The 25,157-nt window shown below is 40.9% G+C and overlaps 2 protein-coding genes across 3 annotated transcripts in view; both read left to right on the forward strand.

Moving 5' to 3' along the window:
- Nucleotides 1-9,154, forward strand: part of HAND2 (heart and neural crest derivatives expressed 2) — a 35,941-nt gene extending 26,787 nt beyond the window's left edge. Inside the window, exon 3 of one of the 2 annotated variants that reach the window (XR_014019130.1) lies at nucleotides 9,113-9,154. The gene's annotated coding sequence lies outside the window, so the exon portion shown is untranslated. Of the gene's footprint in view, nucleotides 1-7,639; nucleotides 7,733-9,112 lie in introns of those variants that run through there. The other variant, XR_014019131.1, reaches the window with a different exon arrangement.
- A 485-nt stretch (nucleotides 9,155-9,639) lies between these two features.
- The window catches only part of SCRG1 (stimulator of chondrogenesis 1), a 110,830-nt gene continuing 95,312 nt past the window's right edge, over nucleotides 9,640-25,157 (forward strand). The window contains exon 1 of the mRNA XM_081269228.1: nucleotides 9,640-9,755. Coding sequence (XP_081125354.1) covers nucleotides 9,712-9,755 — 44 coding nt within the window. The 5' untranslated portion in view covers nucleotides 9,640-9,711. The remainder of the gene's footprint in view (nucleotides 9,756-25,157) is intronic.

Below are 25,157 nucleotides of genomic sequence, written 5' to 3' on the forward strand. Positions count from 1 at the left end.
CCCAGATCCGGAGTCCACACAGAGACCCGTGATTCTGCCAAATTCACTCCTTCCCTGAGGTCTTACAAGCTCCTTCTCAGTCTTGCCTCCACGTGCATTCTCTGATCTTGTCGAGCAAGGTCCCGTTGTATTCTTGCAATAGTTATTCAGACAGTTGTTTATACCCCGCGCCTAACCACCGCAGCACCTCAGAGAAGCCAATGTTCGACTGCCGCGGGAGAGTCTCTCCAAGCTGGCCGGAACCCATGCTAAAACTCTTTGAGTTACAGAAGGAGCACCGATTTCCCTTCCTTTCCTGCCGCGTGGATCAGTTCCCACGTGTATGACTTGGAGAGCGACGCGAGGTCCACTGGCCATAGGGACAAGAGGAGAGACCAGTACTGGCCGAGGGGGAACCCCGAGATGCAACCCCGGCATGAATGGTGGGGGAACTGCTAGGATCTGAGCTCCACCCGCCAGCCCTCTCCCAGCAGGGGTTGGTTCAAGGTCGGCAGGTGGTAGGCCCTTTAGGTGAGCGCTGCTTCGCTCGGAGCCCCGCGGAGTGCGCCAAATCTCTTTTAATTTTTTTTTTTCCAGTAAAGAAAACATCTTGTATATATTTCCATAGTGGTCAGGCCCTAATTATGCATGATCACATTCCAGAAACTGGGCTGCCAAAGCCGGAAGGCGCCGGGGCCTCGGAAGACGCTTGGAATTTTACACACACACACACACACACACACACACACACAGAGAGAGAGAGAGAGAGAGAGAGAGAGAGAGAGAGAGAGAGAGAGAGAAGCTTAGTTTGGACCATTTGGAGAAGGTCAGAAACAGGTTAACAGCTAGAGGAGGACAGCTGGATTCTCCATTTGGAAACCAGAAGCGAGTCACCTTGCAGGTGAGAGCCGAGGAGTCAACAGCTCAGTGAGCCAGTCACTATCTCGGTCCCACCCATGCAGTACCAGATCGCCAGGACTACACTGGGCCGGTACCATTTTCAATTGAGACTCAGTAAAATCTCGTGAACTTCCAGACTTGGAGAGAAAGAAGCCAGGCAACCAACAGCGGAAACATCCTCTCAGTAACGTGAACTTTACTGCAGATCAGGAAGTTATCTAAAAGCTGCGGAAACTTCTGACTCCAGTGCTCCAGTGCTGTTTCTCACACCTCACCACCCGGTATGGAGTCTGCTGTCTTCGGGATAATTCAGATTTCTCGTTCTTTTTCGGCTTCCATCTACCCCCACCTGCCCGACTGCATTTGGAGATGATTTTCCTTTTTTCAATTCGCTAGACCATGTGGCTCCCATACTTACCTGGACCATTTCCCCGCCCACTCCCCATAAGGAGAATTCCAAATCTGATGAGGGAATGCTGGGTTGAGGAAGGGTCAGAAAAAGGAAGCTAAGCCTGAGGTTCAGGCGTGCGATATTATATTCTTCTCCGGGTGCTTTTGATTCATTGCAGAAAAAAGTAACAGATAAGAAGTAATATTAATGAATTCCTTTCCTTCCTTTCACTAGCACTAATTCCCAGTCCCAAGACAGGTTTAGTACAGGAACCTGGTCATAGGTGGCCTAAGCACAGGAGTCGCTTAGACTATTAATCCCGGTTGGCAGAAGGATGCTCCGATGGAGAAGTGGTAATTATTCGGAAGCAATTGGAAGTAAAGGGATAAGTGTGTGTCCTGTGGCTGAACGGTTCATTTCAAGCTCACATATGAGATTATTTTCAGATTCTTTCCCACCTTCAACCCAATGCCCAAACACAGTCCGATTCTTCCTGGATAATTTGTGCCTCTTCATCAGAGAAGCTGGCTCCAGCAGACTAGTTTTACACAAGCCGGGCACTGCTGTGACCTTTGTCTGATTTTTTTTTCCTTTCTGTCCCGAAAGGATCAGAGAGCAGGGCCCATCAGACCAAGTCCAGGCACACTCTAGATAACTAGGAGCAGAGACCTTCCCAGAGGCCTGGGTGCAGAAAGGCCCGTTTGTCTTAGGCCCATTGAATCACTCAGGGCAAAAGAGAGCCCAGGCGGTGCACTAGTGCAGGAGAATGCGGGAGGCTGCGGCTGCGCCCTGGTGCTCAGCTTTGAAGCTCCCCAGAACATTCCCGAACGCAGCAGGGACTTAAGTGCTTGAGCACTGGGGTTGACCTGGGCTAGAGGGGGCCCTGGTGTCTCCCACCCCGGTATTATCGGCCACGATGTTACTGATTCCTCCTGGCCGGAGCCGCGACCAGGAGGCCGAACACTCCTTAGGATTCTCCGTCAGCGCCGAGCCCCCAGCAGCTTGGCGGGCACCCCGGAAGTGCTTGCCGAGACCCGGAAGCGGCGGGAGCTTGGCCGCCCTACTCTCGCGGGTGAGCCCTCCCCACCCCGCCCACTCTGGCGGGCCTCAGTTTGCTGATCCTCGCGGGGTCTGTCCTGTCCCGGGCTGGCGACCTCTTCCCGCCGCGCCCCGGCCTTTCTGTGCCGGGGAAAGAAAGGGCAGTTCCCCGAAGAGACCTCGAGTGGATTCAGACCCTGATTTACAGGCCGCCGTGGTGCCCGGCGGTGGTAAGAGGAAGCGGAGGGAAGGAGGAATTTACAATAGGCGCCTCAGTGACTCTTTAATAAACTCCCCAAAGACTACGGTGTAAATTTACTAGGGATCTTCGGTTGTGATTCATAATTCCTCACGTAATAAAATGTCCACCACCACCTCGCCCTTTATTTCCCGCTCTCCCGGGCCTCCCGGGCGAGCCGGGTGGGCGCGAACCCCGGGAGCGCAGGAGGCCGCACCCCGCAGCAGCTCGCGGGGGAGCCGGGCTCGCGGCGCCTGGCGGGTCCCGGGACCCCGCCGTCGTAAGAATGCTTCCGATCCAACCTGGGCTCGTTTCCGTGACACAGGAAACATCTGGGGAGTTTTCGCCCGGCTTTTGGGAAAGTCCTCACTTCCGAACCTGGCGCTTAGGTGTTCCAGGGTCGGAAAGGGGGATGGGACCCGGGGGATGGCAGCCCTGCCAGCTTGCCTGGGTACGAAGTGAGGAGCTAACTGGTGGCAGGCACTTGGGTGAAGGACGAATTAAGCACTTGGACCCGCGTCCGCACGTCCTGGCCTCATTGTTTTAATGTCTGTACTACTTAGCCGCAGTTTGAGAAAGAATAATGCCTTTACATTCAGAAAAACATCAAAGACCAGGGGTTGCTCAATATGGAGCACATATGGTAGTCTCCGAAGGCCTTGCCTGCCAAAACATGTTTCTCAGTATTTTTCTCTTTTCTTTCGATCCCCGCTCCCCACTTTTTTTTCTCCCCGATTGGGAGGGAGCCGCAGGCTCAGGTTACCCAGGGCGTTTTTGCGTTTGCGTGAAGCAGTATCTCAGGCACTACACTAAATGGGTCCTGCCAGGAACAGAATCTACACCAAGAAGGGACTCTTGAGTATAGGCCTGCTGTGGGGACCAGGTCTGAGAGGTTGTAAGACCCACAGTCAGCTGTGGCAGAGTTGAAGCCTCGTCTACTCAGATGCTAAGTGTCTTTGGGCACCATACAATGCCATTTTCTGTAAATGCACATTTTCCTGTGGGAAACCGCTTCTTTAATATGGTCAATATACGCTGACTGACTCCCTACGCCTTAGCACATTGCTTGGAATATAGGGGGCACTTATTAAAAACTTAATGTACACAGAAAAAACTAAGTGAAGGCAATAACCTGCTAATCCACTTTTTAATACTGATCTAAGCAAGATTTGGTTGCAAAACTTCTCTTATTGCTATTATCTAGACCAGTATCCCATTTTTAAAAAATCACCCAGAAGAGAGAGGCAGAGGATAAATAGTTGGCTCAAGGTTAGGTAGTTTGCTTCAGGAATCTCTCCAGAGGAAATCTCAGGATGTTGGGAGTCCTTAGAGTGATGTTCAACTTCTGAATTTACTGGAAGGTAGCTGAGACTCCCAAAGGTAGTCATTTTCCCAGGGCACACAGCTAAGATGGACCTTAGGAAATACCTACTTCCTTTGCCCAGTGAAGGCTGGGCTCAGTATCCCACCTCACCCTCAGTGGGAGAACAAGCCAAATAATTTCTCTTTTAGTCTCTTTTATTAAATGGACTCCTTTCATCACTTCTGAAAAATGATCCCAGGATATTATCCTTCAGTAAATTGACATGCAGACTTAGAATTAAAGGAAGGGGTGAGTTCTTAGGACTCCCATTTAAAAGAAGATCCATGCTGTCGCCAGAACATGCAGGTTTTTCTAACACAATATTGATGACGGTGGGGGAAGGAAGCACAGCACACATGGAGCTGATTAAACATGAATCTTATCAAATCTTCCAGCTCTCTGGTGTATGATATACACAGAGAACAGTGGGCAAATTACCCAACCAATAGTTAGAAAACTGTATTTAAGATCTGGCTTTGCCATCAACCTGCTGTGTGTCTTGACCAGATAGTTTCTCTAGATCTATCTTCCGTTGGGTGTTTCTCTATACATATAATGTGTGTTTATGTAGGCATGCAAATATATAAAATATATACACATCCAAATAAATATTAAATTTTAATAAGTGATCTTTTTGTTCCAAAATCCAACTCTGCTCTCATGTTCTCTGATATGTGTATGAACATTCAATGAGCCCTTTACCCATATCAGATGGAATCTTTACAGCCAACATGAGAACTTTGCTCATTCTTTTATGAAGTACTGAGAATGTTAATCTTGGAAAGGGCTTTAGAGGTGCTTTAGCACCTTTATCTTAGATGATTACAGTGAGGCCCAGAGAGCTGACTCCCTCAGGTCACACAGCTGGAGAGCCTAGGCTGGCCTCCTACCCAATGCCATCCTCCTCCAAGAAAATTATTGGAGATATGGGGCCTGCCAGTCCAGATCTATAGCAGGTTTATATAAGCATGGATCAAGTCTTTAGGCTACTGCCTCCTACCAACTCAGTCATCTGCAGTCCTCACCTTGCTTTCTCATGCAGACCAAGAATAATTGGAAGCACACATTTAAAGCCAAACTCCAAGTCAGTACTATTTCACATGAGTGATGCTTATCTAAACTTACTAGCTCTGTTGAGTGAAACTTGAGCCCTCAAAGACCACTGGGACAAGGTTATGGGCCTTCTAATGAGAAGTGCAACAGCAAGTCTTGTTTCTGAAGTCTTGAGTCCAGTGTGACAGGAAAACCCCTAGTCAAACCTAACAAAGAGGCAAAATTATTAAGTAAAGATAATGTTCACAATAGTATTCAACTGATCCTTTCCCCTCACACAATAAACTTCCAAATAATCAATACTAAGGGCAAGTAGAGGAGCTAATAAGAATTATCAACTATTGGGACTGCAAATTGGTGCAACCACTCTGGAAAGCAGTCTGGAGATTCCTTGGAATGGAATCATCATTTGACCCAATTACCCCACTCCTCTGCATATCCCCAGAGGACTTAAAATCAGAGACACAGCCACATCAATGTCCATAGCAACTCAATTCACAATAACTAAGCAATGGGACCAACCTAGGTGCCCTTCAACAGATGAATGGATAAAGAAAATGTGGTACCTATACACAATGGAATATTACTCAGCAATAAAGAATGAAATTATGGCATTTGCCAGTAAAGAGATGGAACTGGAGACTATCATATTAAGTGAAGTAAGCTAATCCCAAAAAAACAAAGGCCTATAATGTTCTCTCTGATATTCGAACTTTGACTCATAATGGTGATGCGGTGGGGGGGGCGGGGGGAGGGGTAGAGGTTCACCAGATAAGACAGGGGAGAATGGGGGTGGGGGGAATGACAGTAGAAGGAATCAGACATAGCTTTCCTATGTTCATATATGAATACACGACCAGTGTAACTCCACATCATGTACAACCACAAGAATGGGAAGTTATATTCCATGTATGTATGATATGTCAAAATAAATTCTACTGTCATGTATACTAAAAAGAACAAATAAAAAATAATATGTAGGAGCTGGGGTTGGGGCTCAGTGGCACAGTGCTCACCTAGCATTTGCCAGGCACTGAGTTCAATCCTCAGCACCAAATAAATAAATAAATAATAAATGCATTGTGTCCAAACAGAACTAAAAAAAATAATAAATAAATAATATGTTAAAAGAATTATCCACCATTAACAGTGAGGTAGTAAACCTGCCCTTGCTGTGAGATTATATAAGATTATGTCTCAGGGGACAGATGCTATGTTGAAAATGAGGCCTGGGACTACCCCTCCCTCCTGCCCTCCCCACCCTGGTCAATCTTAACCAGCTGGGTTGATGGACTGGCTTGCATCCAAAGTATTTCAGAGGCACAGTCAAGATATGTTTCCCTGGGTGTGTAGTGGACCAGGCAGCTTCACCAAACTGAAGTCATCTTTTCCTTTAGGTCCTTAAAACTGAAGAACATTGATGACCTGGGGACTGAAAGAACTTTGAGTAACACCAGGTCTAAGGGAGTTTCCCTCAGCAGAGTCTATAGACAGTGTAAGAATGCTCAGCCCCAACATCCACTCCAGGATACTGTCCCAGGTGACGATAGAACTGAGAATTCAGCCAATTGGAGATAGACATGCAGCCTTCTGCTCTTAAGTCTGAGTGGTTATGTTAAAAAAAATCCCATATCTGTGCAATATAGGGGGAAAAGTGCTTTTAGATGTAATTCTCAGTGTGTTGTTTCAGAGTTCTGTTCTTATATAAACCCTCTCCCCAGGCAATACTTAATCATGTATGTTTATGAGGTGGTTGTGAGGATTAAATGAGATAATCTACTAAAAATGTTTTGCACATTGCCAGATATATAGATAGTACTCGATGCATGTTACAAACATTACTAGTTACTCTATGGTTTCAGTTATGTTGATGACATATCTCTCTACAATTCAGACCTCTTTCTGGAGCAAGAGACCTGAACATCCAATTCCTTGTTGGAGGATATTTCCATATAGATGGATGTAGATTTTAAAAACTCTATGCTCAAAACAGGGTTTATTCCTGGTCTTGGTTTAACAACCATAGTCCATTCTCCTAGTTTCCACGAATGACACCATGACCCATCTGGTGCTAAGACTAGTCACCTGGCAGCTGTTACCAGGTCCTCCTAAATATCTTTCAAATCCACCACCCCTCCTTTTTTTCTTTCCAAATCATTCCCTGACTCAGCACTGACAGAAATTGAATTTTGCTTGCATTTTTTCATCATTTCTCCTACTACCGTATGACTGCCAATCTGCCTTTGTGGCTGCTGGACTGATCTTCAAATAATTCAAATGCATATGACATTTTATCAAGTCATTTCCCTACTTTAAGTCTCTTATTCTCCCCTCCCCCAATAGACTTAAAGGAAAACTGAAATGCTGAGCATATAATAAACCATAGTATTCTCTCACCACTTTCCCTACATGCACACTAAGCTGTAGCTCTGCTGAACTGTATTCAACACTTTAGAGTCTTCTATCTTCATGTTGGTGCACATGTTGCCTTTTTGAGTCACACATCCTTCCTTTGTCATTACACTGTATTCTACTTGTCCTTCAAGTTTTAGCCTGAGTGTCTCCTTTATTTGGAAGTCTTCACTAAACCCCAGAGGAATGTAACTTCTTTTTTTCTTTTCTCTTTTTCTTTCTTTCTTTCTCTCCCCTCCTCCCTCCCTCCCTTCTTCCTTTCTAGCTTTCTAAGTTGCCCAGGCAGACATCAAACTTGTGATCCCCCCAAGAAGCTGGGAATCACAGGCAAGTGCCTCTGTGCCCTGCTGGAATGTAATTTCTCTCTTCTCCACTAACTGTGAGCTCCTTGAGGGCGATTGCTTATGTCTTTGCTCTTTGTGGCCATTATGCTTTAGTGCCTGGTATACAATAGGTGTCCATCACATGTTTGCTAAGTATGATAACCAGAATTAGAATAGATAATAATTTATCATTAAGATTTGGGAATGTTATTTCTGAGTCTCCATTTTCTCAACAGTAAAATAGGGATTAATGATACATAGCCTGGCATGGGGGATTCACACCTATAATATGAGCTACTCAGGAGACTGAGGCAAGAAGATTTCAAGTTTAAGGCCAGCCTGGGCAATTTAGTGAGATCCTATCTCAAAATTTATATATTTATTTTGGTGTCAAGAATTGAACCCAGGGTGCTTAACCACTAAGCCACATCCCCAGCCCTTTTTATGTTTTATTTTGAGGCAGGGTCTCATTAAGTTGCTTAGGGCCTTGCTAAGTTGCTGAGATCCTCCTGCTTCAGACTCCCAAGTTACTGGGATTACTGCGGGGTGCTGCCATGCCCAGCTCAAAATAAAAAATTTAAAAGGGTCAGGATGTAGCTCAGTAGTAGATCACTTTCCCACCAAGCATGAGACTCTGCATTCAATTTCCAAAACAATGACCCCTAATGTTGTAAGGAATAAATGAAAAAAAAATGAATGCAAAAGCCTTTTATAAACCTATACCAATGTACATGCATCATTGTTATAATAAATGCAATTCCGTATTTCTCATGCATTTCCATACCTGCATTTAGTGTGTATTTATTATTTCCATCTATGTGTCTATATTTGTGTTCCTGCATGGCTACATGGAATGGAAAGGCAATTTTCACATAACTTTCTTTAGATTCTACCCTTTAAAAGGCATGCTAAAATAGATCCATAAATAATTACTTTTTGTTAACTAGTTCAGGTTCTAAGTAGTCTGCCATCCTACTAACATCCTGTGAATCCATTACATCCATAAACACGAATACAAACTCAGTGCAAATTACGCATTGAACGGGTAATAATAGTCAACTATCACTTTCACTATGACTATTGCAAATCATCACCAAATCTGAAGATGAATTCAATGAAAGTTGTTTTGTTTGTTTGTTTTTATTCATTGAAAAACTATGGGAAGAGAGTGTTTTGGCCTATCGGAATTTTAGGTTCCTGCTAACATAGTATAATTGAAAGCACTTGAACTCCGGTTTTTCACTTGACTTCCTCATCGTTCACTTGGAGTAGTTACCGAAGGCATTGCTGACCCCATTTTGGACGTGAACAAACCGAGACACAGAGGATTTATTTAACCCGATTCCCTTCCCAAGTTGCAACAGTGTGGATTAGAACCCCCGTAGATCCTTTCTCCTTTTTTTCTTTCACCACAGATGGGAGACAGAAGTTTGCAGAGAATGGATGATTGATGAAAACGAACCAGTGCTGGTCACAGCATAAATTGATCGGTGCACGCTCTAAGTATCACGGTATTTCTGCACTTTGGACCGGTCTTAGACGAGGAGTCTGCAATTCTAACATCACTAGTCAAGACAGTTCTCGGGGTTTTTGATTCCCAGAAGGATAATTGCTTCTCCTTGCGCAGCGCGGATCTGCTAGCAACTCTGTTGCCCTGGGCTTTGCTGCGGAAAAGCGCACCAATCTTCCTTCCCCCGCAGCCCGGGTGCCAGCGGAGGAAAGGAGGCCGGCCCCTCTTCAACCTCTTCTACCTCCCGCCTCTTATTCTTCTTTAAAAAGCCAGGTGGCGCCAACTCTCAACCCCGGTTAGAGCTGGAGGATCCCCTCTCGTCGCTCAGAGAGGAATGAGTAGGTGGATGCCAGAGAACAGCTCCGGGTTGGCGCTTGCTCTGCGCGCCTCCCGCACTTGGGAACAGATTGGCTTTTTTTCATCTTGCGCACCCCTCGCAGGCTGACGGCAAACCTAAAGGAAAGTGGAGTGTCCTGTGTGCCACATGGAGCTTGGGGAAAGGAAATGATTAAAGCCGTGAGGTTTCCTGGCTCTTCGCGGTGTTTACGGTGGGTTTTGATTTGGGAACAGAGAGAGGCGAGGTTAAGGCCGTTTCCAATCTGCCAGCATCCTGAATCTGTCTGGGTCGCAGATGACTCGTGGGGCCGGGTGGGTACGCGCGCCTTGATGTATACATTCCAATGGGTGCAGAATCCTGTGTAGTGTGTGGTGGCCCGTTCCCAAGAGACAGAGTATATGCGTGTTTCTTACGAAACAGAAATCCTCCCAGCTGCAAAAGAAGGTCTTTTGAGTTTTTTTTCAGATGACAGCTGAGGGTCTGAATCTATGGTAGAGGGCACACATTTCTGTTTTCAACCCTTAAAATAAAATCCTTGCAATGTTTTCAGTCTTCGAACTATTGTAATTTAGAAGGAAGAAGGGAGAAACCCTATCATTGTACAATTATATTAACGATTTAAACCAAACTTCATCAAAATAAAATGTTTGTTGAAACTTGGAAAATAACTACTAATCTGTAATGAAAATTTGGCCATCCACATGTGCTGCGGTTGCAAATCATCACTAAATCTGCAGTTAAGACGAATTCAATGAAAGCATTTTAAAAAAAAAAAAATTCATTGGAACACTATGGGAAGAAAGTATAATGGTCTATAGCAATTTTAACATTTTAATTGAAATGACAGTAACACACACTCAAACACACAGAGCACTCAGCAACGTTAGTAATGATGACAATGTGTTATTAATGCTGTTTTTTTATACTGGTGGTAGTGTGTTTTTACAGAATGCGCTTTAGAGCAGTTTCCCGAACCACAGGTTTGCCAACCATTAGTAACTTATGAAGTCAACAATGTGGGATTTGATTAGCAATTTGAAAATGAGATAGAATAGAAAATATCAGAAGGATAAGTACCCTTTCACAAACGTTTCTCCCCATATATATGTGGGTACTGGGTTACAGTGAAAATGTATTTCTTGTGTATTACATTGGAAAGAAGTTTGAAAGCTATGGTTTTAGAAAAATCCTTATTTCGTTAACAAGGTGCCCATCAGGTTTATGCTCTTCAGGTTTGGGGTGCAAGGTGAGACTCCTGTTACCCTCTAGTCCTCTACACGGAGGTACAGTGGGTATGCACCCATTAATGGAGTTGGCACTGAGTATGACCCTGGGTCCCTCAATAAAACTGAGATTGTCAGATGGGTACTTTTTTTTTTTTTTTTTTTGGTACTGGAGATTGAACCCAGGGGTGTTTCATCACTCACTGAGCTACTTCCCAAGTCCTTTATTTTATATTTTGAGCCAAGTTCTCACTAAATGCTTAGGGCCTCACTAAGTTGCTGAGACTGTCCTCTAACTTTTGTTCCTCCTGCCTCGACCTCCAGGGTCACTGGGATTACAGACAGGTGCCAGTGGGTCTGGCTGGGCACTCTATTTTTAAAGTGTTGACGCACTAGGTATCTTCTGATTATGAAAATAATAAGAAGAGATCACATGAGGCTTGAAGCTCAAGAAGAGGACCAGTAAGAAAGAATGGCATGGAACCCCAAGCCTAGGACTGGACTACTGGCAATAGGAATTAGACTAGGAATTGTGGTCAGAGACAAGTTGCTTATTCAATCTAAAAATGGACACATGGCTGGAGTCAGAAATTTTGGAAAGGGAACCCATTATCTTAATGGGGCAGGTAGAATGGTCTCAAACAGGGGGAGAAAGTATCAGTGATTTGATATAGGGGCGAGGAATGCTCCTGTCCTTCCTTGCCCAGTGTCTGACAGGAGCAGATGCTCTTTTTATTGTTCAAGTTTCAGGACACTAATTAAATTCTGTTTATTTAGAGGGCAGGACATTCTCCTATTTCCTGGTAAGTAAATCTATTTAAGCTTCTCCTCTTTTTCCCATTCTAGATTCTAGAACTAGATAGCAGAGCCAGGACTCATCTTGGGTGTGACCTTCCGTCTTTTTCTTTATGTACAGTGTTATGGTTTATATACAAGGTATCCCTTGAAAGCTCACGTGTGAGACAATGCTAAGAAGTTCAGAGGTGAAATGCTTGGGTTATTCAACCCTTAAGCTAATCAGTGCATTAACCCACTGATATGTAATAACTGGGTGGTAACTCTAGGAAGGTAGAGTGTGACTGAAGGAGACAGTCACTGGGGACATCTTGGGATTTATCTTTTTTCTCAGTTTATAGAGAATAGAGCTTTCCTTGCTTCATGTTGCCATGTCCTGAGCTGCTTTCCTTCTCCATTTCTTCTGCCTTGATGTTCTGCCTCACCGTGGGCGCAGAGCAATGGACTTGGCTCTTTGTGAAATAAAACCTCTGAAACCATAAGCACCAAATAAAATTTTCCTCCTTTAAAATTGTCCTTGTCAGGTCTTTTGGTCACAGTGGCTAAAAAGCTGACTAAAACACTGGCCATGACTTTGGGTTTCTGCAGAGGTGGTCAGTCAGAGGAAAAGGAGATTTAGATATGGATTTGGGAGGAGAAGGCAAGCTTCATGCTCTATTTAAGCATGACTAGACCTTTGCACTAAGGTATATGTTGATTTTGCCCCACTAATGACCAAGTAGACATTGTTTATCATATTCTGTTGTTCCAGAATTGTATTATTTACTGTAACGTGTTCTCAGACTGAAGGGCCTGTTAAAACAGACTGCTGGGCTCCACGCCTATTTTATGATTCAGCAGGTCTGGGGTGGGGAACCTCAAGATTTACATTTCTAACAGTTTCCTAAGTAGTGCCAAAAACTTATCCAAGGAATAGACTTTGAAAACCATTGCTCTATGACCTCTATTTTATTTTGTTTTTAATTTTTTGGTACCAGGAATTTAATCCAGGGGTGCTTAACCACTGAGCCATGTCCCCAGCCCTTCTTATATTTTATTTAGAGACAGGTTCTCATTGAGTTGCTTAGGGCCTTACTAAGTTGCTTCAAACTTGAGATTCCCCCTGCCTCAGCCTCCAGAGCTGGAATTACAGGTGTGTGCCATCTCTCCCAGCTGCTCTGTGACCTCTTGAGAAGAGTGTGCAATGGGAAAGGAACTGTCAGGGCAAGGTGAAAGTAATCCTAAATTCTTCACAGCCCCCCACCCTGAGCCAGTCTGCTTCTGCTCAAGCTACCAATAGGTCTTGTCTGCAGAAAACTTTAGTCAAGAGGAATAGAGGTTCCCAGAGGGATTTAGTTACAGTAGAACAGTATCATTCTATGTATCCAAAAGAACTTGTCAAATATAGAAATGTCAACATGTCATAAACAGGTTAGTTTTGTTCTTACATATTTTTAATAAAGGGTAACCGGGAGAATCATTTAAGTGACAGATCAAGGCACTGAAATAAAAGTTTAAGCAATGGTAATTCAGTCCTTATTATTAAATAAAGGTAACATTTAGCGCTGTGCTGAAGTGGGATAGCTACTCCATATAAAATGCAAACTCATGGCCTGAACATTAATGTAACTGACTTTCTGCCAAGACATCCCTGGCTCCCAGGGCCTGGCTCTTTGTGAATTGATGGCCTGTGGCTTCCCAGCACTGGGCTCTGTTTTGGCTGCTGGACCTCAGAGGAAACTGGAGTTGTTTTGAAATCTAGTGTTCTTAATGAAGCCATTCCTGAACCTGAAATGTGCAAGAAAATAACCTAAAAGTGAGACGAGAAATTGGTCTATTGAAAAGTTGATGACCTTTCCAGGGTTACTTTTAAAAGAATAGATTTGTTTAATTTGACGCTTTGGGAATGATTTAATAAAACACAACAACGTCAAAGAAATTTTCCAGTTTGTTTTCATGTCCTGCAGCCTGGAATATCTAAACTAAATCCTCCTAAATGAGTATCATTATTAGTGAAATTTTGTTACAAAATTTGGCATGGACTGTTTTGGAGTGTCAGACTTTTAGGCGCTGTTAAAGATTTGGCAAGATTCAAGAGATTTTTACTGATTTAATGACATTTTTCCTTATTGTCCCCATAATCACCTGCTTTATGAACTGTGGGTAGAGCTGATGTTGCAACTGGTAATTTTCTTAGAATCCAAATTCATTTATATTTTTCTTTTGATTTACATAATTTTTGGGAATTGTTAGTGGATGGAATAAAAAGAGAATACATTATAAACAATTCAGAACACCAAAAACAAAATTCTTTGGACCTTTTACAGATACCACACATGCAAATAAATGTGGCTTTGCGTTCCAATGGCTTTGGAGTGGGGGTTAAATTTTCCTCATTAGCCTCTTTCTTAACCAAACTAAATTATTTTCAAGCATGTTTTATGTATATCAAGTTTGACATTTTAAATTAACTCACACTGACTCAGTTCCAATGAACAGGTAGAATGACTTTTTGGTGTGCTGGGGATTGAACCCAGGGCCTTGCACATGCTAGGCACACACTCTACCACTGAACTACACCCCAAACCCCAGAATGTCTTCTTTGATTCCAGCATTTGTGTGATCCTGGCTGAATTGTACCAAAATTGGAATGACTACTATTTTAGAATGAAATCAGGAAATTGATTGTATTGCTTGCACAATCAAAACCAGAAATAACCATTAGATGTGCAAATATGTTCTACCTTGGACTACTGAGGAAAGAAGTGAAAACAGCAATCCATGATGTATACTTAGGGTAAGAACATGATCACTCTCCTTATTGAAAATCATTTTTAATGATTTTTATTGCAAAACCATTTTAGAATGGGTACTTATTTTTAACTGAAGAACACCCAATTTGTTTTCAAACAGTCAAAACCAATAATTCCCCTACTAATGTGTGGGCCTCAATTTCAAAGCAATGGGAATCTTCTCATTTCTCCAGAGAGTCAACAAGTTTGCTTAGAAAGATGGTGAAATTTTAGAGTGTAACTTGGTGGTGAAGTGTATGTTTGCATGCACAGAACAACAAAAGAAAGACAGACTACAGTTTTGGTAGAAGCAAAAACATAACCTGATTCTTTTTTTTTTAACTTCTATAAGGACTTATGCATAAATCTGTTTTTGTCCTAAAATAGAGGACAATGTATAAAATGTATACATAACAATCATTCTTCCTGAGTTAAACCCACCAGTTTCAGAAAACCCCATATCAATTGTCTTTACTCTGATGTTAGTTCTCTTGTTTTGTCAAGAATTCTTTTTCATTCCACCATCTTCTCATGTATTGTTTTTGAACTCATAATCCTAGCTCAAGATGGCATGAGTTAGAGTTGGAGAGAGAACCAACACTAGTTTTCCTAGTATACATACATAGTTCAAAACCTTTAATGTTATTTGACACCACTTTCCTACATGTGCTTTCTACTGAGTTTGTTAGATGAAACCATATTGCAAAACATTTGCAAAACTAAATTATTGACAAAATGCTTGTGATTCCAAAAGGGCCTACTTGATTGAAAGCAGTCGCAGTGTTCAACGTGAGAATGTTGCTTCTCCTTTCTGTTGGTGTATTTGTAGAATCATGCAGGCCATAGCTCTGGACCTTACTATCCTAGATAGCAGTTTTTCTACAGCTAACACTGAGCAAATTGGAGCTAGAGTTTTAGAACACTCTGCTTTTAGCTTTTATTACCTCAGTAAGCATTCAAGAAATGAATGTTCGTTTCTTGTGTTTGTTCTTTCATGGTCATCTCTAATTCATAGGAAGCTGATTTCTACCTACATGCTTATCATATCCAATTCTACCTACCAAATGACATAATCCTGCTTGGCCATTCCCAAAATGGCTGTTGCCAAGATACAGCTATGCCCTCTTTAAGCTCCCTTGAAGAGATGCTCATTTCTAGTCATGTGACTTCAGGTTTAATTTGCCCTTTGCTCCTCAATGTCCCAACGGAGAACAGTAACAAAATCAGCTCTGCCACTAAAGTGAAACAAGGCTGTTTCTATTGAGAAGGAGAAAAATAGCCTTTTGGAAAATTAAATCTGCATACTTGATGACTGCCCTGGTCTTTTGGTGTTGCTATAACAGAATACCATAGATTGGGTAATTTATAATGAGCAGAAATTTATTTGGTTCATGATCCTGGAAGCTGGAAAGTCCAAGAGCATGATTCTGGCATTTGACCATGGCCCTTATGCTGACATCCTGTGGGTAAAAGACAGAAGAACAAGAGGAGGCCAAACTCATGCTCTTGATAACCAACACACTCCACAGAAAATAGCATTAATCCATTCAGGAGGGCAGAGACCTCATGACCTAACCAACTCTTATAGACCCCATCTCCCAACACTGTTGCCTTCAGGATTAGGTTTCCAACACATGACTGTCAGGAGACACATTCAAGCCATAGCAGTGATAATATTTAGCAATTAGAATTTAAAATTTTTGAAACCTCAAATGTGCAGTAGGTATGATATGTGGTGAGAAAGAACTTTTCAAAAACCGAATGCATCTCAATTGCCTTTTGACAAAGAAAGAACAACCTAAAAGCTGACCAAAGAAGGAGAAAAAAATTATTTTGTTTATTGTTCTTGTTTTAAATTTATTTCCTTTGTCAAGTTACTGTCTTGTGCTGATAAGAAATGCCATCATGAACAACATGGTTCATCTTTATTTGGGATTTCAGAAAAGCTAATTGTCCCAAATCATGTTTTCTGAACTTTCCTGAGAACTTTTGCTGCCTAGCTTCATCTTGTTTAAAGATGTTAGAGATATGTTGTGATTAATATCAACAATCAGAAGGTAATATCATGGTTCTGGTTGTCATTATCCTGTTTAGACATGCTAGAACTAGACTGCCTGTGTTAAAACTTAATCGACTAGAGAAGAAAAGCATTCAAAAATCTTAATGATGGGTGCTTCAACTATCCAGGCATCTGCCAGATGTCTAATTTTCTAAATTCAGAACATCTGATAAATCCATGATTTCCTCAATCAGTGTTCTCAGCTCTGACTGCATGTTAGAATAGCCCCAGAATTTAAAATGAAAAATTGATAGGCAGCCTCCATCCCATACTAATTAAAGCAGAATCTCTCAGGATGGGACCCCAGACATTATTGATTTTTTTGTTTGTTTAGGTGTCCCAAATGATTTATATGTGCAGCCAGGTTGAGAATCACTAGCCCACACGATAATTTCATCTTTGAGAAGGGACAGGAAGTGATGAGGAGGATTAACACCCTGCTTCTAATTCTGGCCAACCAGGAGGCCTTGAATGGAAAATCAGAAGTGACAGGAACCCTGGAAGAAGGCCACCTGGCCATCAGAAAATTCCAGAGGGATGTGGTCATTGCCAGACATACACTGTTAGTCTGAGCTTAAAAATATTTCAGGAAATTATAAAAGCCTGATTTTGACACCCTGCTCTGAGATTCCAAAATGAAGTAGGAGGTAGTCCTCAAAATATAATTCCGATACTACTATTGCAAATGGCCAGAAGCAGGGGGAGGTGTGTGGAGGGAAGAAAGAAGTAAAAGAAAAGAAAAGAAAAAGTAAGGCTTTAAAGATTTAGTGTCTTAGGAAAGAAACTGCTAAGATCAGATATGTTCTTTTTTTGTTTTTAATGGTGTGTGGAAAATGTGAAAGGTGATTTAGAAAAGGAAGCATGGATACAAAAAGAAATCTGCAAGAATATGTGAGAAAAATCAGAAAGATTAAATTCCGAAGGTGGCTAACATTTTAGATGATTTCACCATTAGACTAGAAAAGGGTGGGACAAACTTTGGTCAGAAGCAACTGAAGGGAAAGATCACTTAGGAGCAAAAGCTAGCTGTCTTAAATAAGTTCAAAATCAGCTTGGAAACAACAAATCAGAGTGTTAATAGAATTGTCAGATGCGATTGCTTTAATCTTTAAAAAATATGGAGACTGAGAGAAGTTTCCTGTCACTGGCCTACATTTTTGTTTTTCAAGAGGAAACTAGGAAAAGCCTTTGAACTACAAGCCTGCTGATTCTTTGGTTAAAAAGTTGCATGATTTCCTTTAAAATGCAGTGTGGATGCAAAATTTGCTGTATTAAATTATGCCTATGACATAATTTATGAAAAGAGTATAGACAAGGAATCATAAAATTTTAAATAATCTAATTCAAATTCAGTGGTTCATAACCTTTGAGAATCAGATAAAAGCTAAGTTCCCTTTTGAAGTAGTCAGGTACTATAGTATAACAAGCCATCTCAAAACTTAGTGGTTTAAAACAACAGGTTGAGACTTCCTAATCCAAACTAAGAAATGCTCCAAAATTCAAAACTTTTTGAACACTGACATGATTTCCCAAGTAGAAAATTCAATGTTTGTTGTCATGTCACAGGTCACAGTCAAAATATGGACAAAATATCATATAAAATTGCTTCTGAAAAATCTTTACCACATATGCCTCAGATAGAACATTAATCTCCAGGATATATAAAGAACTCAAAAAACTTAACACCAAAAACAAAAACAAAAACCCAACCAATAAATGGGCTAAGGAACTAAACAGACACTTCACAGAATAAAAAATATAATCCATCAACAAACATATGAAAAAATGTTCATCATCTCTAGCAATTAGAAAAATGCAAATCAAAACTACTCTAAGATTTCATTTCACTCCAGTCAATATGACAATTATCAAGAATATAAGCAATAATAAATGTTGGCGAGGATGTGATGAAAAAAGTACACTCATAAATTGCTGGTGGGGCTGCAAATTGGTGCAACCACTATGGAAAGCAGTATGGAGATTCTTAGAAAACTTGGAATGAAACCACCATTTGATCCAGCTTTCCCATTCCCTGGTTTATACCCAAAGGACTTAAAATTAGCATATTACAGTGACACAGCCACATCGATGTTTACAGCAGTTTAATTTGTAATAGCTAACCTATGGAACCAACCTAGATGCCCTACAACAGATGAATGAATAAAGAAAATGTGGTTCATATACGCAATGAAATATTACTTAGCTTTAAAGAAGAATAGAATTGTGGCATTTTTCACGTAAATGAATAGAACTAGAGAATATCACCATGCTAAGTGAAATAAGCTAATCCCCCCAAATCAAAAGACAAATGTTTTCTCTGATAAGCGGATGCTGATCCATAGTGGGGCAGGAGGCTAGGGAAGAATGAAAGAACTTTGGTTTGTGTAGAGGGGAGTGAGGCGAGGGGTGGGGCTGTGGAGATGGGAAGGACAGTAGAATTGGATATTATTACTGTACACACATGTATGATTACACAACTGGAGTGACTGCACCATGTATAGCCAGAGGAATAAGAAGTTATGCTCCATCTGTGTACAATACATCAAATGCATTCTGCTGTAAAATAAACAAGTGAATAAATAAAATTTAAAAAATTGTCTCTAGGCTGTTGTATGTAAGATGTACATGAAGCATAAGTGAATTTTGTATTTAAACTAGAGGTCTATCCCTAGGATATCTCATTATGAATACTTTACATATTTCAAAATAAGAAAAATCTGAAATTGAAAACACTTCTGATTCCAAGTATTTTAGATAAGGGTCACTCAATCTGTACTGTTAATTTGTTCATGATTCTGTAGTTTGTACTGGGCCCAGCTGGGTGGTTCTTCTGCCGGCTTTCTCTGGGATTTCTCAGCTGGCTTAACAGGCTGAGTGGCCCAGAAGGCCTCAGTCACATATTTGGTGTTTGTTGCTGGCTGGCAGTGAGCCATGGGTCTCCATCAGGAGAGCTGGAGCTAATTTATTTGGTGGTGGCAACACCAAATTTCTCTCATTCCAAGAGAATGAGAGGAAAAGCTACAAGTCTTTTTAAGGCCAAAGCTTGGAAGTCACATAGTATCATTCCAGCCTTATTCTTTTAGTTAGAGGAAGTTACAAGGTCAGTTCAGATGAATAGAGGGTAAGAGACAATACATTCAGATGGGAATTGCTGCAAAGATGTGTGATCACATTCAGTTAAGTATACCTCTTCTCAGAAAAATGCTTGTTCACTGATATACATGAAATAGTTTAATTTTAGGGATTTTGTGGATACATCTAATCCAAATGAACAGACTTTAATATCTTCTAACCATGAATATATTAAAATAAGGATACTAAAACTCAGGGACACTAAAGTCCTGCCAAAACCAAATAGATATTTAGTACACAAGTACATAAATATTGGCTATCACCCAGATTTCATAACTCTCAGTTCCATGACATTTCCATTGTGTCCAATGGATAATCACTTTATTATTTCAGGAAGTAAATTTCAGCAATTTTATAAATCATCACTCTACCACCAGATCTGGACAATTTAAGTCAAATACATATAATGAAATACAAATATTTTATTTGTTTAGCATATTCTACACCTACATCCAAATAGGAAAGTAGTCTGGTTAAAACAGATGTGAAGACTGGGTGCACCCGTGTACACCTGTACTCCCAGCACCTGGGGGGCGCTGAGGCAGAAGGATTGAAAGTTGGAGGCAGCCTAGGAAGCTTAGCAAGACTCTGTCTCAAAAAGAGTTGGGAATGTAACTCAGTGGTAAAATGTCCCTCAATTCGATCTCCAATACCAAAAAAAAAAAAAAAAAAAAAGGAGTAAGTTATTTTACATTTTACTAATTTGCAAACTTCACACTGCAGGCAGGTGCTGAAGACTCTCTCTTTGTTTTTGTTTGTTTGTTTGTTTTTTCAGTTGTAAATGGATACAATACCATTATTTTATTTGTTTATTTTTATGTGGTGACAGGAATCAAACCCAGTACCTCACACATGCTGAGCAAGCACTCTACCACTGAGCCACAACCCTGGCCTGGCTAACTCTCTTTTTATTTTATTTTATTTTATTTTATTTTATTTAGTTGTAGATAGACACAATATCTTTGTTTGTTTGTTTATTTATTTATTTATTTAGGTGCTGAGGATCGAACCCAGTGCCTCATGCATGCAAGGCAGATGCTCAACCACTGAGCTACAACCTCTGCCCCCGTTCGTTCTCTTTTTATTGACAAATACTCTATGCTTCAACTAATTCACACAGAAAAGTGGGTTACAAAAAATAATTTGTGATAGCAGGATTTAATCTATTTAAACAAATCATACATTGATAAGAACAGCAGGAAATCAATGTATATTGATCTTTAACATATAAAAAACAGGCACTGGCTGGGCACAGTGGTGCACATCTGTAATCCCAGCAGCTCAGGAGGCTGAGGCAGGAGGATTTCAAGTTCAAAGCCAGCCAAAACAATTTAGCAAAGCCATGGACAACTTAGTGAGACCCTGTCTCAAAAATAAAACATAAAGAAAGGGCTGGGGATGTGGCTCAATCTAGGTTGAATCTCTGCTACCCCACTGCTAGGCAAGTGCTCTAAAGGTAAGGCTTTTGAAAAGCCTCTTATCATAAAAATGTTTAAATATTCAAAGGAAAAAAATGCAGAGAGATATAAAAAATATTGTTAAATAATGATCTGTAACCTAAAACCTTTTATCAGTAACTGGTATCCTTCTGAAATCTTTGCTTCATCTATATGTATTTTTTCTTGCTGAACTGTTTTAAAGTTAATCTCCCCTAAGCACTCTGCATACATCTCCCCAAAATGAGGACACCCTCTTATCATATTCAAATTCACATATATTCCACCTAATGAGTTAATTCCCTAGTACCATGTAATACTTAGTCCATATTCAAACCATTACCATTGTTGCATAGATTTTATTTTAGAATCCAGTCAAGGAGCACATATTTGAACTGCTATGTCTTTAGTCTCTTTCAAACTAGAACAGCGTGTGTGTGTGTGTGTGTGTGTGTGTGTGTGTGTGTGTGTGCTTTCCCCCCTTTCCCCCCTGCATTGACTTTTTAAATTGTCAGGCCAGTTGTTTTATGGAATGCTCCAATTATGGACTTTTTGATTCTTTTTGGCAAAAAAGAATCAAACTTGTTCCTCCATCTTTACTATAGCCCATGGATCTAAAGTGTTGATTGGATTCAGATTCTTTTTTGAAGAATCCTCTATAGGTGAGGCTGCCTACTTCACAGTACATGATGCCTGAAGCAAATGAGTCTGCTTGCCCCACTATTAGTGATCCTTAAATTAAGGTGATGGCAACCACAGCCATCTTTGTTACCAATAGACATTTTTCTACTGGATGCAGTAGTGCATGCCTGAAATCTCAGCGGCTAGGGATGCTAAGGTAGGAGGACTGCAAGCTGAAGGACAGTCTTGGCAAATTAGAGAGAATCTGTCTAAAAATTAAAAATTATAAGAAAGGGCCATGGGTGTAGCTCAATGTTCAATCCCCCAGTATCCCCCTCCACACACACAAAGATATATTTCCCTTTGTGCATTAGCTAGTTTATAAATGTGGTGATAAGTTGGTGCCATGAAAATATCCAGTTTTTAAAGTGAGATTTGGGGTTTGTTTGTTTAACAATACTGCTAAATTATATGGTTATATCATGTGCATGTATGAATATGTACTTATACATAATCCCACCATTATGTATAATTATAATGCACTAATAAAAAAGAGAAAAATCAACAAAAAGAACTTAAAATTGTGTTCATTTTAAAAATCTAAAAAATATTTTAAAACATAGGCCTAACTGGTTGATTTTTTCTTTTTCTCATTTTGGCAGTGCTGGGGATGGAACCCAGGACTTTACACATGCTAGGGGAGTGCTCTACCATTGAGTACACTTCTAACCCATGATTTTTTTGTTTTTGGTACCAGGGATTGAACCCAGGGGTGTATAACCATCAAACCACATCCCTAGCCCTTTTAAAAAATATTTTATTAGAGATAGGGAGGGTTTTGCTGATTTGCTCAGCTCCCCTTGCTAAGTTGATGAGGCTGAGTTTGAATTTGCAATCCTCCTGCCTCAGCCTCCGGAGTCACTGGGATTACAGGCGTGCACCACCATGCCTGGCAGCCCCATGATTTTGATAAAAAAATTATATTTACTTTTTCTAAGATTCTTCAAGTTAGAGTATATTTAACCTAAACTTATGAAAACAAACCAGAAATATTTTCTCATTTTTCTGCTTTTATCTTTGTCGTTTTGGGTACTATTCTGGGGTACAGTGGGTCACGTACACCTGAATTGGGCACTGATGGGTTGCAGAGCTAAGTGCTGTAGCTCCCTTGCCCACTCATTTTATTTTATGACTATTACATGTTAATTTGAGGCATGAAACAATGTAGAATGCTGTGGATGTGAATGTCACAGTGACACGAGTAATGACATGAGATCAAGGAAACACCCAGGGTACCAAGAAGCCAGGCCTTACTGTAGGTGGGATGGCCGGTAGACTTACTGTGAGGGAGTTGTACCTCACACCAAAATTGCAATGTGGCTCTCTTGAAGAGAGTTCTTTGTTTCCTTTTTTTAAAGCAGGTCAGAAGACGTGAGTGAAAACATACCAGTGTCCAAACATGGTGGTATCAAGCCTAATTAGGAATAGAAAATGATTTCTAAAGTCTGTGTCTGTTCATTTTCTTTATTTCATTTGTTTTGGTTTTTGCTCTCATCTGTGATTCATTTGCCTTTCGTCATCTTACACAACGGCTTCTGCAAAAATATCAGCTCCGAAACATACAACATGGCTTGCACCCACTTCAAACATTGTTTAAGATCTCATTTATTATTTTGTACTGCAGTCTCACTTAAAAGCCAGTGTTATTGAGACTACAGAGCACATACCTTTAATTCCCAGGGTGAGCGGGGTGGGGGACAAAGAATGGAAGAGAGCAAGAGAAAGAGCTAAACCCCTGAGCTGGTCCACGATGGGAATTCGAGGAAAACAAGAACACTCAGAAGTCTTATAGGCTGATGAAGTCTCTAGACACTAGAAGACTGGAAACTACCCAAACATGGGCTTAGTAGAGTACGGAAAAGTGATGAAGACCAGGACTGTTCTTTTTCTTTTTTTTTTTTTTTTTTTTTTCCCAACAAGAGGTTAGTTACTGAAGGACCACATTCCTAGGATTACAAGGATTTGTCTAAATAGCCTAGGAAACATTTATCTACAGCAGAATGAATAAAATGAAGGGATGGGATTCTATGTGAGTGGGCTATTACATGAGGCTATATTGAGAATTTGAAATTAACCCTGGGAGTAGTCACATTAAATTGATATCAGCAGGGAAAACTTACATGAAGTGGGAATTATGTTTTTCCAATTAGCTTATACTTTCAGGTACTAAAATCCAGGTGCTTGGGGGAACCAAACCTAGTTAAAACACAATTGGGTTTAACATGATTCCTTAAAAAAAAAAAGACCATGTGCTGAAATATCTCATGCCACTAGCTTAATCATATTTATTCAAGTTATTTTCCTTCCTACATTCCCAGTGTGAGTCAGCTTTTTATTGTTGTGACCAAAATACCTGAAAAGAACAACTTACAGGAAGAAAAATTTATTTGGGGATCATAATTTCAGAAGACTCAATCCATGGTCTCCAAGACACAAACATCATGGCAGAAGGAAGGGCATGGCTGGGGGAAGCTGCGCAACTCACTGTAGATGGGAAGCGGGGGTGGGGGGGGAGAGAGAGACAGACAGACAGACAAAGGGAAATGTCAGAGACACATATAGTCCACAATGCCACATCTCTAGTGACCTAGATAGTGGGCAGTACAGTTACCACTCAGTAGTCCATTCAAATTATTAACCCATCAAATGGCATAATCCACCTACAAAGTGACAGCTCTCATGATCCAGTCTTTGCACCTCTGAACCTTGCTGCATTGCCTGACATGTGAGCTTTTGGGAGACATATCAGATCTAAACCATGACACTCTGACGTAGAAAATAATCATCTACAATTAAAAACTGCTTGGGTATGAGCTGTGCAGCTTTGAAAGAGGAGAGGGTCTCCCAGCTCTCAATAGGATGTGTGCTGTATTGCTGTACCTATTGCTGCATTTTGTGAATGACAGAAGAAAAAAGCATTTATCTAACAGGAAACAGAGATGATGGGAAGGATGTTTTTCTGTTCCTGGTTCAGTGGATATTTTTTCCCCTTTTCCTAAAAAAGTTCTAAGAACTTTATAAGAAGCTCAACTTTCAGACCACACATGTGTTTCAGGCAATTAACTACTCAATGGCTCATTGCAGCAGGACTTCTTCATTTGGAACCTGCAATGAGATATGGAATATGGGATAAGAGAGCAACAGACATTAAACTACAGTCTCATTCCTCTTGTTGAAGGAGGCTTGGCTCTCAAGATTTCATTTTTTTTATCCACTATTCCATTTAGGCAGTATATATATATATATATATATATATATATATATATATATATATATATATATATATTATCTCAGCTTCAATTTTTCAAAGACTGGGCAGTCAATTTCTTCCTTCTGTTCCAGGTAAAGAACACACAGATAGGTGCAGTGGAGTGGTACACCCCTGTAACTCCAGTGGCTCAGGAGGCTGAGACAGGAGGATTACAAGTCCAAAGCCAGCCTCAGCAACTTAGCAAGGCCCTAAGCAACTTAGTGAGACCCTGTCTCAAAATACGGAATAAAAAGAGCTGGGGATAT

The sequence above is a fragment of the Spermophilus citellus genome, assembly GCF_964194105.1.
Source record: "Spermophilus citellus genome assembly, chromosome: 16".
Taxonomy (NCBI): domain Eukaryota; kingdom Metazoa; phylum Chordata; class Mammalia; order Rodentia; family Sciuridae; genus Spermophilus; species Spermophilus citellus.